This window comes from Oryzias latipes, chromosome 22, assembly GCF_002234675.1.
Source record: "Oryzias latipes chromosome 22, ASM223467v1".
NCBI lineage: Eukaryota > Metazoa > Chordata > Actinopteri > Beloniformes > Adrianichthyidae > Oryzias > Oryzias latipes.
The window spans coordinates 7,185,417-7,201,476 of NC_019880.2; the positions used below are offsets into that span (position 1 = coordinate 7,185,417).

A 16,060-nucleotide genomic window follows, 5' to 3' on the forward strand; every position below is an offset into this window, starting at 1 on the left:
GGAGCTCTTCAGCCTGCATGCCAGGAGAATATAAACAAGCTGAGAAACCTCACAATGCCATTATGGTTGTCACTTGCATGTTTCCAGCATACTCATATGGACTTTCTTTCTACTCCTCCCTTTTTTTTCTCTCTGTAATCCTGATTTGTGGCTCGGATTGGGACTGCGGCTGGATGCACGCATGGATGGATGGATGGATCCAACGCTCTCTCTTTTCACAAACCTCAGAACCCAGCTTCCTGGAGAGACCACGATGACGCCACTTCCACACACTCAGCCGGCACACCAGGGCCTTCCAGTGGGGGACACGCTTCACAGAGTGGTGACAACAGCAGTGAACAAGGTGAGCTGCTGTGGAAATGGGCAAAAGTGTCCAAAAGCATCCAAGAATGAACACATAAAAACACGATAAATGCATATCAATCTCAAAGCATGGAGAAAAGATGACAGCCCCTCACTTTGACCCTGTCTAATGGCAAATCTATGTTGAAAGAGTTTCTTTTTTTACATGTCACAGATCTTCCTTTCGCACTTTGGATTATCTAAATTTTTGACAGGCGTCCATGTAAACACAGTCACACCTAAAAAAGAACACTGTGATACAGCATGCTTGTAAAAGGCTTTCCAAAATGTTTCTATTTAGAGGGCTGAGCAAAAGCTGGTGATTAATCGCAAATTTCTGCCAGTTCTCACTTGATTTTTAAGCTATAATAACTTTGCTCACACAACAGCCCAGAATTATGTCACAGTGAGCGTTGTGTTTTCATGACCTCGACCTGTCAAACAGCAATAATGTATCTCAAATCCAACATATATGAATTCATTACAGACGGTGCATTTAAGCTGCAGCCAGATGTCTAGTATTATTGTCACAGTATATATCAGTTTTGACAGGTGTACTGTAAGAAGCATTCACTATCAGGGTCGTTCAGATTTAACCGCAGTATTAACATGCTGTAAAAAGTCCACCTAAAATATAATTTCCTGGTTAGCAGTAGACGCAAAACAGGTTTAATTTTTGCATGCATTATTTTGTTACCTTTTAGAAAGTATCCAGAGTTTTCTTTACTTTGTCTGAACATTTGTGGGCATGCAAACATCTTCCAGTGTCAAATGTTGGTTCCATCTTGCTGACTTTATCTTGTTAGCTTTACTGCTAAGTCAGACGCAGCGGTTGCAGCTTGGGGTCATTACTTACCACAAGATGATCTCTGTGGTTGGCCTTGGCAGAAGTAGTTAGATAACAGTTTGTACTCAGGCTATCTGAAAACAAGAAGTTTGCGATAATTTACTCTACATTTTGATAAAAGTGTAAAAGAAGAAAAGCTTATCACAATAGGAACTTAAAGTCTAACTCCAAACATTTATTGTAACAGCGTTCCCTGTTTTTAGTCAAAATCCAAAAAACAAAAACCTGTGGCGTTTTTTTAGGACAGGTTTCTGTAGAACGGCAGCAGTTCATCAGAAATTGAGATGTGACTATTGGCTTGTAGTAAGGCTGCCACTAGTTCCAATCACCCATTTGTTTATATTCTCTCCCACGAGTTTACAGCCCCTTACAATTCCAATCTATCATTACCTGTGTAAAAAAAATGGCGAGCAATATTGGAGCAATCCAGCCGTACAGTTTTAATCCAGATACCAGCTCAGATGAGGAAAACAACAACGTACATGGATCGAGTCATCTGTAAGTGGATGCAACAGAATGTAGTGGAGCAGCGAGCTTGTGGCCCATTTTCAACGTCACAGCTACAATCTTTCTCAAATGGCAATTTTTTATCTGCTCCTGATTTATAAAGAAATACTCAGAAATGCAATTTTGAGCATAACTTTCTTTATATATTTTCTATCACATGACAACAATGCAACAAGAGCATGTTAAAAAAACAAAAACAACATTTTCATTGGAGTGGGTCTTTATGTTTATGTCCCCATTTTTCTTGAAATGTGCATATTCAAGCAATAATAAAAAACATACTGAGCTAAATTTGAAATCCAGCAAATAAAACACATGAATTAGGAGAGCAAAGATATCTCTCCTGCAAAAGAAGATATTTTGCTCTCTTCTTTTTGCAAGAGTAAAAAGGATAGAACATGAAGAGAAGCCAAAAGGGAGAGCGAGGGGGATGGGGGTGGAGGGTGAATGCACTGCCTATTGATTATCTTACACACATAAGTACAAGTGACCTGTAATCCACAGAGCACTTATCGACTCCTTTCCCCACCGTATCCAGTAACAGCGGATCAATACAGGCCAAACACAGTTACGGTACGGCACCATGCTCTGGACCGACATAGGTCGAGTCTAAATCACACGAAATGCAACGTCTTAACTGCTCATAATGTTTCATACAGGGAAAAAGTGAGGAGCCTAAAATTGAAGATGTTAAAAGTGTGAAGGAAGAGTAGTTTTAATACAGAGCTTAAAAGTTAAAAAGTAGGCAAGAACAGAAGGAGCAAAAAAAGACAGACACCAAGGGCAACTGATTTAATGGTCTAATGAGGCCGTCCTCCAGCCAGTTGTTTTGTGTGAGGCATTCTCTGACCTTTCGCTTCGCTCGGGAGCCCCGCCGCCTCATTTTTCACATTCTTGCAATTACGTTAACGCTTGAAGCGCTCGCTGACTCCCGACTCTGGCCCTACCATTCTGACTGAGCCTTCCCGCTCCAACCTCCCCGCCTCCCCCTCCCCTTTCCCTGCTCCACTCCACTCCACTCCACTCCGTTCATGAACTCGCCTCCTATCTCAATACGTTTCAACATAAAATTTGTGGTCCGCACTCTCAAGTCCACAGAGAAAATATGAAATGTGTGCTTCACTTCAGTAATGGGGTCTTTAACAGCTTGGCCCCTGTTAAAAGGGGTGACAATGTGTATCAATTGAGAAAGACAGAATGGATGGGTGAGAGTGAAGAAGGAGAGGGAAAAAGTAAAAAGTGTCTGAGACCTACAGAGCTTTTTGCTTGCAGATGGCAAGAAGAAAAAAACTAAAATTTTCTTCCATCTTTCATCTTAAAAGGTGTTTTTATGTGTGGCCTTTAAAACATTTGTTTGGAACCGACACGCATCACAGAGCTGAGTTTACCCCTGCAGTCCACTACCTTCCAAAAATGGAGGCATTTCTTAAAGCAAACAGCTTTCTTGAAAAGTTTTTTTCCCCCCCGGTGGCAGATGGATGTTGATCCACCACTCACATTTTCTATAAAAAGCTTACCTGTGTCTCATTATTGAACATCATCCCAAGTGTGTGCAAGAGACCAATTCAGCAAGCTTGCTACAGTCAATTATGCAGGCTACATCGGCTGTAGGGAGTTAAACATGAGAAATGTGCACGCCTGAAGAAGACACCCAGGTGTCAGTTATACATTAACCACTCCATAGCCAAATCCATTCAATTATGTACTAAAAAAACATGAACTTTAACTGTTTTTATCTTGCTTTATATAAATATACCTAATTTTGTGCCTTAGCTCAGTCGACACTTGTAATTATTAGCTATGCATGACGACTAAATCCATGATGACATCTTGAGTGCCCAGCAAAGGAGCTTTCCTTGCAATTTGCCGGTTCTACTGTAGATGGAAAGGGCTCAGTAGAAGAGAGGAGGGAGCATTTTGTACATTTTCTCAGCAATTGAACAATCCCCATGCTCTGTAGATAGACACGCTCCCCAGAGAGGCTGGAAGAGGCAGTGCTGGAGAGGAAGGGAGGGAACAGAGGGAAAGCTTGAACGTTTGGCTCCCAGAGAGTATGCCGTACACTCGTTGGTATTGTGGCACATTTGTGTGCGTGTGTGTGCGCATATGTGGGGAGTGTGGTGAGCTCCCCCTCAGCTCTGGGTAGGGGCCCCACTCAGCGAGGTCTTTGTGGTTAAGCTCAGTAGAGAAGGGTCATTCCTGGTGGGGACATGACTCCTTGTGTCCCAGCATAAAGAAGTTGGTCTTGTCCTGCATTTTTCAAGACTTTTAACTTTAAACTTGAATTTAACTGGCATACTATGAATTTAAAATGTCTCCGAAATGAAAGGAACAGTTAAAAAGAACACAACAAGAACATCAACTTGTTGAAAACTGTCCACCCTGTGTAAAATGTATATTTCTATTTATTGTGTGTATGTAGTGCGCATGCGTTAGCAGTCTCCCTCTAAGTGCCTGTTAGAGTTTAATTTAGTGTAGTAATTAAAGCTGAACACCAACCCATAAACAACAGATAAACAATAAAGCAGACCCAAGCCCTGCTGTTTCATGGCTCACACTCCCAGCTGTTGGAGCTCTGATAATTTTCACACAGAGGCCCCACCTCCCCACAAAACAATGCTGAAGAACAGGGTGTGAATGTGTACAATATGTCTGCACGGCTGTTTAAAAGGGTGAAGATGGCAGACCTTTGAGAGACCAATGAAAAATATATGGAAAAGGTTCAATTTCACAAAAACAAAGGACTGCAGAAATTGTGTGGGGAATTATCTGCCTTAACAGACACACAAGTGGCTAAATAGCAGCATATTTCACATTAAATCAAGTACAGAATGTGCAATTTACTTATAAATCCCCAATTTTTTTTGTAAGCAGATGGAAGTGGCACACCAAAACATAAACAAACTAAAGATATATTTGCTTAAAGTCCCACTCTGACCTCCTTTGATCTGTTGTAAAAGCATTCCCAGTGGTCTTTTAATTATGATTATGGCATATTTAGCCAAAATGAAATACATTGTATTGTTTGAGGACATAGTTTCTGCAGTAGTTCATTAGAAATTTGCCTGAGTTGTGGGCATGACCGTTGACTAGGAGTAAGCCCACCCTTACCTACCGTCTACTTCCTTTCATCAATCTGTTTACACTCTCTCTCTGTCATTTCCAGCCCCTCACAACCCCAACCTAACAATATAGATTCAACAAAAATGGCGAACAATATGGGAGCTATCCAGCTGTGTAGTTTTAGCCATATGTCAGAAAACAAAGACGGGTCTAGTTGTCTACAAGTGGATGCATCAGAATGCAGCGGAGCAGGGAGCTTTTGGCCCACCAACTGTAGCTTCTATGTCACAGCTACAAACTTTTTCCACTTCATTTTTATGTCTGCTCCTGATTCACCACGATTTGAATTAAGAAATAATCAAAAATACAAACTTAAATTTATATGTCCTCCACTATTAGAAAAATTCCAAAGGACCTGTTAAAAACAACAAAAACACAATTATCATTGGAGTGGGTCTTTAAATGATAATGCTAACTTTTTTTGAGAGCCTTTTGTGAATATTGTGTTTGCTGGGGGAACAGGGCAGTGTGTCTGTCCGATGGCTTGTTGGGAAGAGGCAGGGCAATTGCTGAAAGCTGAGAGGAATTGTTGTGGAGGGGGAGAAAACATGGTACGGAGGGGATACTTTCATGATCCCATTAGCATAAAAGAGGCTAAATTATTCATGTGGAGTGCTTAATCTATGGGGAAAACTATAGTTAATGCACATAGTTTTAAAATGGATTTCTCTTTGCCTCTGCTCTAACGCCAGATTCTTGCTAGATTCAGCATTCGCAGGCATTTACGGGAACGCCAGTCGTTCTGTCTTGCACACACACATTGACTGCGTGAGCATTTGAGCAGGCTAGCTTAAGCACTGCTGCACTGTCAAGGGTCTGTGCTCTTCAGCTCATCCTTCTCATCAAGACCCCTTTGACATCCACCATCCTCTTTTTTATTTTTATTCGTCTTGCTCCTTTGCTCTCACTTCTGTCCCCTCTCTGCCTCACCCTCAGCTCTGCAGACTACCTGGCCCTCATCCAAAAGGTGATTAAAGGGAATGATCAGCTCCCTCTTTCTTTCCTCCCTTCCGCTCTCTCTTCTCTTTTTTGTCTGTCTGCCTTCTTAGCTTGTCAGAGTTTTAAAATAAGGTCAATGTCAAATAATTTTATTTATAGAGTGCATTTGGGAACAACATCGTCAACTAAGGAGGTTAATATTCAAAGTTTATGACGAGAAGGAAAACCATTGTAGGTTCTGCATTGAGTAAAATAGTTTTCCCACTTCCTCATAATGCCGCTTTGTCCTACAGTCTCCTTTCCAATCCATCTGTTCTCCCTCATTTCTTTTTTTTTTGCATCACATGAAGCTCTGTCCCTCTGGTCCATAATCATGAGCAGGCCCTTAGCGTGATCTGCCTATAGCCTGGCCTAACTTGGACAGGAACTAGGTCCTAGAGAGCAGGAAAGACACATTAACTGGGTCAGCTTAATGTGCAAACTAATGTTTGGAGAACATAGGGAAAAAATTACCCAGATTATTCTGACAGCAGCTGAGGAAAAAGCTTGTTTTGCACCATTAAGAGAAGGCTTGGGGGAGATATTTCTCTCTTTGTCTTCTCTTTCTGTCTGCCTCTGAGATGTAGACAAAAGCAGCTTGAATGAGAAAGAGAAAAGTGCATTAGAAAAGTTAGGAAAACATAGTGTTGCAGTATTGCACTGAAGTAAAAAGAGGGAAATGGCTTTTTTTTTTTTTTTGCTGGAGTAGGGGATTTCAGACTAAACAATCAGTTGGATCGGTTCACCGTACAATGGGTTTACACGCACACATGTTTCACTGCTGATTACACCAGGGCATCTGTTGACAATGAGGAGTGCACAGGGGTCTGATGTAATATGGCTAAAAGGGATTTGAGCACTTGCCCCACAGGGCATTTCCATGTCCATTAATGCCGCAGCCCCAACATTTTCACAAGGATGACAGTGCTTCAGTTCTTTAAAGGGGAGAGTGTTTTCCCAGGAAATTTTTGTCTTGTTTCAGCAAGCTAGCCCGAAGGGGGTCAACCAAGAAGTCACCCTTAAGAGGTGATAATCCAATTGCTCGAGCCCTCACCAGATTTGTTTTCCTCTTGTCTGGCAGTCTCTCGGTGTGAGTGTTTATAGAGAATGTAAACACAAAAGTGTGTGTGTGTGCACGAGTGTACCATTGACATAAATAGGGAGGGTAAGACAGCAAGATGCCACTAGTTTCTGTGTCCAAACCGGGGCCCCATTTAGGATCAGAGTGAGGTTATGGAGGCCAAATCTGTCAAAGGCACACCTGCAGGGAAACTCCAAAATCCTGACTGCCAGCTTAGACAGGGCCGGTTAAGGTGTGCTTATTTGGTGTGTAACCCTAACTTCTAATGTCCTTTCCCTCTCTCTCCTTTTGTGTTTGACCAATGGGCCCTGTGCTCTTTTACTCTCTCTTCCTTTCTTCTGCCTCCCTTGGCTCTTTAATCTCTTCCACCATCCCCACCCTCCCAATTCTCCTCCCCCTAATGTCCGAACCACACATCACAGCAAAGGTCCCTCCAAAAACCAGCACGCAGCTGAGTAGAGTGGCTTAGCGGGACTAGCTGCAGCTTGTTCACGTGCTGTGTGGTTTTTTCCCCAGTGTAAACCAGGGCTTACACACCGGAGCATGTTTTTGGAACAGAGTAAAGCAGCTCTACCCTACAGGTAGTGCTTTAACATACTGCCATCGTCCAAGAGAGTGGGAGGATGATAAAGGAACTGTGTTACAATCCGAGTTCTTCCTCTCCGCTGCTGATTTCCATGCACTCATCTTTCACGTTTATGCAAAGCTTTTTAGGGCATTATGCAAGATAAGCTCATTTTCTACCCTGATTCCCACTCTAGTGCATGCTTTAATGACTCTTAAAGCCAAGGGCTGCTTTTTTAGGCATAATAGGAGTCCCGCAGTCCCTCACTTTTTTGTGTAGCCAGGGTGCTTTTTCCACACCTGATCACTTTTGTCTACCCATTTTATGGCTATTGGGGAGCAGGCGGAGGTGAGCAATTTGACAGTGGTTAGTGCCATGAGCCCTAATGTTTATTGGAAGCAAGCGACTAATAATTTGTGATTACCCCAGAGGAGGTATTAGCCATGTTAGTCAGCAAGGATAATTTCTTATTTACATCCCCCAAGCAGAGAGCACTCTGAAGGAACACTGGGGCTAAATGCGCAACAAAACGAATCAAACATGCCAAACGAGATGCTCCATCCCGGCTGGCTGCAGGGCTGATGCTGAGGAAACCTTCATTATGCATTTACCATTATTCATTTAGAGGGTTATCAATTTGCAGAAGAAATGTTTGTGTGTGTGTGTTTGGGGGGGGGGCAAAAGCACCATATCAAACGAAGAAACGAACAAGGAAGAGCAAGATGAAAAGGTGGGAGATTTTCAAGGATTTCTTATGTCTTTGAATCTTGTCTCAATTATACAGTTTTTTCATATTCTGAGGCAGCAAATGCATGTTTAAATGTGCAGTCGCTCGTCTTACCAGTGTTGCGCTCCATCCTTGAAAGAGAATCACTTTCCTCTTATAGAAAGTGGTTTGGCTATTAAATTACATTGCCCACAATGTTTTATTGTGATTGAGACTGCAGAGATCTTCCAGTTTAAATATTGTCTCCTCGGTCATTGAATGGTATTTTTTTTGTCTTTGACTCTGCTCACATCAGGGGTTTCCTACTGTCGCTCGCAGTGTGCATTTCAGGACAGTTACATGTTTTCATTTTTCGCTCTTGGCAACACATAATGAGAAAGCTCTTTTAAAGCATCTTTCCCTTTAACATCAAGCATGGAAGACTAAGGCCCCATTAGAACAATTGGAGGAAATGTATGGAGACGGCGAGTATTTAAAGGAATGAAAGGAGCCAGAAACCGGCACTACCTTGTGATAACCAACTCTTTTTTTGTCATTATCTGAACTCCAAAACCTCCCCCTTGGAAAAACTGAAATCACCATTTTTGCTTCACTCAAAAATAAAACAATGTAAAACAGAAATGAAGAAAAAGCAGGACAATGAAAGAAAGAAAAAAAAACGTTTAACATTTTCCAAAGCGAGGGAGAAAGCTGCATTGTTTAGTACGAATACTTACTCCCAGGGATGCAGTCCTTAGACAACTGAGTGTCTGCAGGAGACATCTGTGAAGACAGACCTTGTGACCCCTGAAAGAATGCTCTTAAGGTGGGGGGAAAACTGCCTTTTCCACTGCATTATGGCCTACAGGACGGCCAAGCGGCAATACAACAAACACAAGCGTGGAAGAACCAGAATGAGCCCAACTGACTGTCAATACCAAAAACGTAAAAAAAAAAAGGATTGGGAAAATGTGTTTGTATGGTAAGGCAGGCAAACAGCACAGATCATGGTTTAAAGGACAGAGAGCTGATGAAATGATTGAAATTGTGGAGAAGAAAGAATGGAAGAAACTGGAGGCAGAGAGCAGAAAACACAGAGAAACTTGGACTGAATCGTGCCTTTTAGGCTTGGCTGCCTTGCACTCCTTTGGTCCCCCCATGAGATTATTTTCATCCTTTATGAGTCAAAAGGAAGCCTGGTTAAAAACGAAAGGTTACACAAGCCAGAGCCCAGGCCCTCGGAGTTAGAGAGAAGAAGATCCCTGCTGCAAGGGCCCTGCTGCTATTCAAAGCACCTGCCATTGTGTGGGCGCTCATCCAGGCCCATTGTTGTGCAGAAATTAGTCGTGCTCCCTTTGGCTCCCTTCGGCTCCAGAGGCATGCGGCAGACCCCCTTGTTGTCTCGGTTTCAAAAATGTGCTTGGTTAGATGCGTGGCCCGACTACCATCACCACTGGCTGCGGACCTTTGCCCTCTCTCTCCTGCAGCACAGTATCGTAATGTTTTTTTTCCCCTCATCCACTCAGTTGTTCACTTCTTAAGACCACTTTCAGGCCAGCATTCCTATAGTTTTTTTCTTCCCTTTTTTCTGTACCCCTATTCTCCTCTCTCCTTCAGTGTATATGCTTATTGTTCTTCAGAGCACCCTCATTATACCCATGGTTAGATATTAGAGGCCTCTCCCTTTGATTCTGGTCTCGTGGGGAGCGAGTGGTGGGCTGCTGGGAGCTGTAGGGCAGGCCCAGCTCTCAGGGCTTTCCAGCCAGCGTCTCAGAGAGTAGGCTTGGGGGTATTCTTGGGCTGAGTACCACCGCAGAAGCACCGGTGCTACTGTTAGTGCAGGGGGTGGATGTGAGGGGAAAATTGAAAAGTCAATAGAGAAGGCTGTCCAGAAAAAAGAATAAAAGAAAGTGTGAAACAAAAGAAGACGGATAGCTGCAAAAACTACTAATTAATAGCTCCAGAAGAGTTTCCTCTTTCCCTCTGGAACTTTATTAGTGTTTATGATCTTGTAAGGTAGGATGATTAAGAAGCAAGCCTTTCTCACCAGTAGAACAATCATTTTACAAAAATCAGAAAGCAAAATATGTGCTGCTATTTTTAGTGGACAGACTTACATCTCCCTTATATGTTGGAATATCAGAAATTTTCTTCAGCTTTAATTTAATTTATATTTATATTTTAAAATATGCAATTTTCGAAAAACAATTTTTACTTCACAAAAATTTTTAAGCAAACCAGCCCCAGAGGCCTTAATGAAAGGACTTGGATTTAGCTCAAAATCAGGGGCAGATGGTTCATCCTAGTCACATCAAGACCATCTCTCTGCATGCCACAGCCCCATTACAACAAGAAATAGTCTGGAGTAAATGTATTAAGTTCCACTTCCACCTTCTAATTTTGCCTGTCCTCTTTCATAATTCATTTGCTCTTTTATTAGGTTTTAATATTGAAAAAGGCTTTTAACTGACTCTTCCGTCTCCTAGGGTCCCCAGTTATTTGTCACTATTAATTAGGCGGATGTCAGTTTATGTTTTATACTGGGTAGACATGTAGTGTGTGCCTTCACTCTTTGGACGATGGAAATTTACTTTCAGCGAGTGATTTATGGTAGAAATGTAATTTTACTGTCCATGGCTGCATTTAAAGAAATAATATCAGGGTGGACGCTCCTGTTTCTGATCAAAATAGATGAATGTACATCATTTAAGGTACTGGTCCTTACAAGAGAAAGGGGGGTGATACCTCACCAATTTAGCTTTGTAGTAGCAGAACCCTTTCTGTGAACCAAACTGTAAATTTACAGTACCTAAAGTCCTACTCCGATCATCTTCTGATCTATTGTAAAAGCGTTCCCAGTGGTCTTTAAATTATAATGAAGCAGTTTTGGGACAAAATAAAGAAAACCTGTGTTGTTTTCAAGGACATTGTGACTGCAGAGTGTCAGCAGTCCATTAGAAAGTTGCCTCTGAGTTGTGGGCGGGACTGTTGTCTTGAAGCAACCATGCCCCCTTAATTTTCTTAATATATGTCCTCCATCATCAGAAAAATGCCAAAAGAACGTGTTAAAACACTGTTAAAACGCCATAAACACCATTTCTATTGAAAAAGGGTCTTTGACAAAATAAAAAACAGGATATAACAAAAAGAAATGCTCTTTTTGACACGTTACAGTTCTTAGAGGATAAGAATACAGCTGGAGGAGGATCAAAAAGCAAGGTACACAATAAGTGGTTGGGTTGAAGCACTTTATCCACATTTCTCAGTGACCCAGAACTCTTCAGATTAATGTTTTGGGGGGGCTGTGTGAGATGGACTTGTCAAAAAAGCCTGTCTGCATTTGTGCGTGTGTGATCGCTTGAAAATACCAAGGAAATACATCAGCAAGAGGGCAGACTAAGCCACTATCAGCTAAGCCAGATCCTCGCTCCTCACCAATCTGACTAATTTATGAGGCCAAAACTGCACTGAGGGAGGGAGAGAGGAGTGCAGGTGAAGGGAGGAAGTTTTCATTGACTCTCAAGAGCAAGGCAACCCAAAAGCCCAAGAGGGATCTCTCTGAGTTTGAACTTTATCAGGGGCTACGCTTAATCAATACTCTATTGGAAAAAGAATTAATTACTAAAGCAGAATAAAACAGCTGCATTTTAAACTGAGGATTCATCAATTCTGTAATCTCTTGGTTACAGCCCAGGTGTCAGGAGGATCATTTCAGCTCCATGTAATGAGGAACTGTGGGAGTTTAGCCCAACGCTATGCCATCCTCCTCCTCCACCAATCCACCTCTGAGGCTTTTCTTCATCTTTCATTTTTTGTATCTTAACTTCTTCGCTGTTTTGTCATTAACCTGTTTTTTTTTCTACAATACTCCCTTCTTCTGTTTTTAATGGACCAACTGTACTCATATACCCCCTCCCTCCCTCCCCAACACACACACACATCCCTGCATTCCCACCAAATTCCTGTCTTGGCAGGGATGGGACAAAAGGGTATTAAACTTGAAATCTGTGGTGCGAGAGCAGACTGGAACGGGACAGTCCCGCTGTTGCAGCCATCAGGATGGACATTCCTCCACTAAAGCTGGGAACCCGCTGCTTTTGCAAAATAAAAATGCACAAGAAATGCAAGAAATGGGGGGGGGGGGGGATGTTTTAGCTGTAAGACTTGAAAATATAACCCTAAAAATACTCAAGTCCGGAATATATTTTCCATGCATGAAATCAATGGTGTGTGGCAATCAAGTAAGGATTAGTTGAAAGGAAATGAATGGGTGGTGAATGTGAAGGGAAAGACGAGCAGCAGAGAAAGTACTTGTGTTAAAATAACCTTGTCTCTACTATTGTCACGGCCACTGCCGTCCAGTCCTTGACCCTGGTCCAAAGCCTGTAAACGGACTCTCCTTGACTTCCCATGATGGGGGATTTCAAGGCAGGTTGAGAAGGGGTTATGGGTGATGAATTGGGTTTTTAGTGAGCTCATTAGGAAACCAAACAGAGTTTAGACTGGCGGAGCGGAGCAACAGTGCAGTAATCAGTTCTGCTCGCTTTGTTCCCTGCCTCCAGGACATTTGTGTGAAAAAAAGGGAGGGTAGAGGAAAAAATCATGGCATTTGGCTGATGAGAGGGCTGCTGAGCAGGGGCTACAATCTGATGGTTGACTTGTTGATTTATAAACGTTTTAATTCATTTACTCTTTTTAACTGCCACCCCTGCACTGCAGTCAACAACCTCCACCCACATCCAAAGGGGCAGGGGGGGGAAGTATCTGTTCCACTTCTCTTTGATGAAACTAACCATCAGGTTTTTGAAATAAATCCAAGTTTTCATCCTCTTTATTTATAAAATGGAGAGTTTATTTGATCTTCAATAGTAATTGAGGGTAGAGAAGCACTTCTGCTGCCATCATTTGTGGTCTCACACTGTTAAAGCTGCTCTGAATCACAAAACTGCTGGTTAAAAAAAGCTAGTAAACAACATACCACTGCTTCTGCTTAAGGTAAAAGACTTTGAAATACAATAGGTTCTAGTGAGGATTATAAAGCCATCTCTCCACTGGCAGATGGATCCATACGGGCCCCTCCTTTTCCTTTTGTTCGAACTCATCTCTTTATTCTAAGCTTTCACAACTTTATCATTCCAAAGATGAGGAACTTGGTAACTTTTTTTCAAGAAAAGCTCTGAAACTGCTTGCTTTACTAATAAGCATTCTTGTTTAAATTGAAGAAGGGCCAAATTACTTCAGGGATACACCAAATCTTAAATATTTGATGCAGCATCAAGGGATTTAGGAGTATTTCTGTGTAACCTTGTTCTTTTCTGTTGTAACAGTTGTAAATTATAGAGTGGGTTTTGCTGATGCAGTTTTGTCAACTTAGAATAGCTCCATTGTGCAATATTTGGGGAGAAGAAAGGCATGAGGTCTTAAATACTTGCAAGGATTTCTCTTTGAATCTGATAATTTTTTAAGTTTTGTTTATGAATAAACAAGCAATGAACTTATATTACCTGGGAGACCAATTAGCCCCATTTGATTCCAACTGAGGGAGGAGCAGCAGCACTGTCGACGGCAGTGTTGAGAGAGCAGGAGGAGCAGGGTGGAGTTGTCAGGGAAGCAGAAAGTGTGAAATGTCTGGTGGATACCAAAGGCCCTTCATTAGCCACTGATCCCTGTCTACTGAGTGAGGGTCAGTCATGGGCATCACCAGTCTTTTAGTTTGCTAAAAAAAAAAAAAAAAAATGCATCGTGAGGGGGTGGAAGGTGTCTTCCCCCATCCCTTGCAATCTAGCCTGTGCCATTCATGCAAATTGAGTCCTGACATCTTTTTTTATACATTTTCATAGCATCTCTTTTTACTGGATGTCCTTTTATAGCACAAATAAATAACTTGCACTGTTTCACACATAATCAAAATTTTTAAAGGTAAACTTGTCCATGTTTTCTTACACAGATACATCTGTGCATGAGGTTTAAACATTTTAGACTTCTTTTTTTCTGTTTTTGGTTGATTCTTTCATGATATTTAGACGTGGAGGCACTTAATTTAAGTAAAGACAAGAAAAAAAACAGTAAGACACCTTACTCCTCCTTTTCTTTTGACTATTCTTCTATGGCTCGGGGGAAGAGTCCAAAAAGGGAGGGTGGCTTTGTTACCGCCCAGACTTTGGGTCATAAGGTAAAACAGTCTAACTGGCTGTTAAAAACATGTTTTATGTCCAACTCTGCCCCCCCCCCCCTTACCCTCTGTTTCTCCCCCTGTACTTCAACCTCACCCTCTACGGTAGGGATGTGCAACGTGGGGTCAACGCTGTGCCTAAGAGAGGCCTTGTAATGCTGGAGAGGCGATAGCGATCTCCGGCATTCCAGGGATGACAGAGAGAGATATCTGCCTGATGGCAGGGTTAGGGGGCTTAGAAGAGGGGTGGAGAAGAGAGGGAGAAGAGGTCCAGGAGTTGTTGAGCAACTGCCCCCCGCCCCCCCTCACTCCCTCACCCCCCTTCCTTCCCTACACGTCGCTCTTGCTGCTTGACTGCCCCGCTTCCCCACATACAGAAAAAACATCTAATTAGAAGCTCTTATTCCAGTTCATTTAAGGGAACACTTAATGATGTGTTGTTTTTTTTTTTTTTTTACGAGGGGGGGGGGTCGTTGCATGCTGTATCTCACGCAAGAAGAAACACTCAGTTTTAGGCCATGACATTCAGATATACAGCCATTTTATGATGCGGCCATCCTCTGATATGTCAGTTTTTGAAGGCGAGAATGTTGTGTTTTCTCGTTCACCTTTATCCAGTGCCCTGATGCCAAAGGGGGTGGCGTGGGGGGGCTCTAGACAGGAGGTAGGTGGCATCCGAGTTTGGCAGGGAGAAGTGCTGAAGGAGAGAGTTGGTTGTAATTGCTCTGACAGGTTTTAAGGCTGTTAATGACTCCAGCCTGAGCGCCACCAATTTGTCAGCATGCGAGCTGTTTACTAAGCTGTTGTTTTATGGTCCAGTGCAAGGGGCTGCTGCTTGTTTAAGCACAGATCAGGAAATAATCAGCATAAAACACAGGCTGCAGCGGTGAAGCCACACTAAAACTGTTCCGTTTAGAGCCCTCGTCTACTGTAAGGATCCAAAAAAAAAAAAACAACAACACCATATGGTGCAATCACACATAGACACAAAGCCACACTAATGGCTTACTTAAAGTTAAAAATCAGATGGTAGTGTGTGTGTGTTTTATCATTAAAGGGATTATGCTCCACTTGTTGGCACTTGTCTATTTTACGTGAGTGCAAAGCACATTGCTAGCATGCGGTTATAGCAAGACGACCTGTAATCCCCAGACAGTGCAGAGCAACAGAGGGTTAGCTGTTCCACCACGGTGAATAGAGCTTCTACACATTTGTGCATGTGTGTACGGGGGATAGATTGTGTGTGGATGTCAAAAGCATGTGGTCCTAGAGCGGGCAAAGAGCCCTTCGTAAATCCTGAGTAAATAGAAGGGGCAACCAGACGGACAAAAGAGGAGCCCCCACTGCTTCTCCCATTCGCTGCCATTTGGGGGAATGAATGTGCTAAACGCCGCTTATGTTGGCTGAAAAGTTAAGGAGAAAAAGAGGAAAAAGGGAAGGTTTTAAATCCCCCTTCTTCTTTTCTCCTCATTCTCTGTGACCAAGCCTGTGGGGATAGAGGTGGTGTAGTAGGAGGGCGTTGGAGGGAGAGGTGGAGGGTCAGAATGCTGTGTTAAGGCAGAGAATCCAAAGAAGCTCCTGCAGCAACGTCTCCACCACATCTTCTCCTCCTTCTCTCTATCACCCTTTATGAGTTTTTCTCCTCTCCCTCTTTGGTTAAGCTCGGGTGAGCATGCCTGACTAGTTTGGGCTGTCATGGTGCGTGGGGGGCTGCTGTAATTAGTCACTTCCATAAGCCA

General features: G+C 42.6%; 1 protein-coding gene across 8 annotated transcripts in view; it reads left to right on the forward strand.

The window, feature by feature from the left end:
* meis2 (Meis homeobox 2) overlaps positions 1-16,060 on the forward strand; it is a 75,155-nt gene that overhangs the window by 12,050 nt on the left and 47,045 nt on the right. For all 8 annotated transcript variants that reach the window (XM_020713483.1, XM_011490233.3, XM_011490232.3 and 5 more), the window contains one exon: positions 229-343. In XM_020713483.1, coding sequence (XP_020569142.1) covers positions 229-343 — 115 coding nt within the window. The remainder of the gene's footprint in view (positions 1-228; positions 344-16,060) is intronic.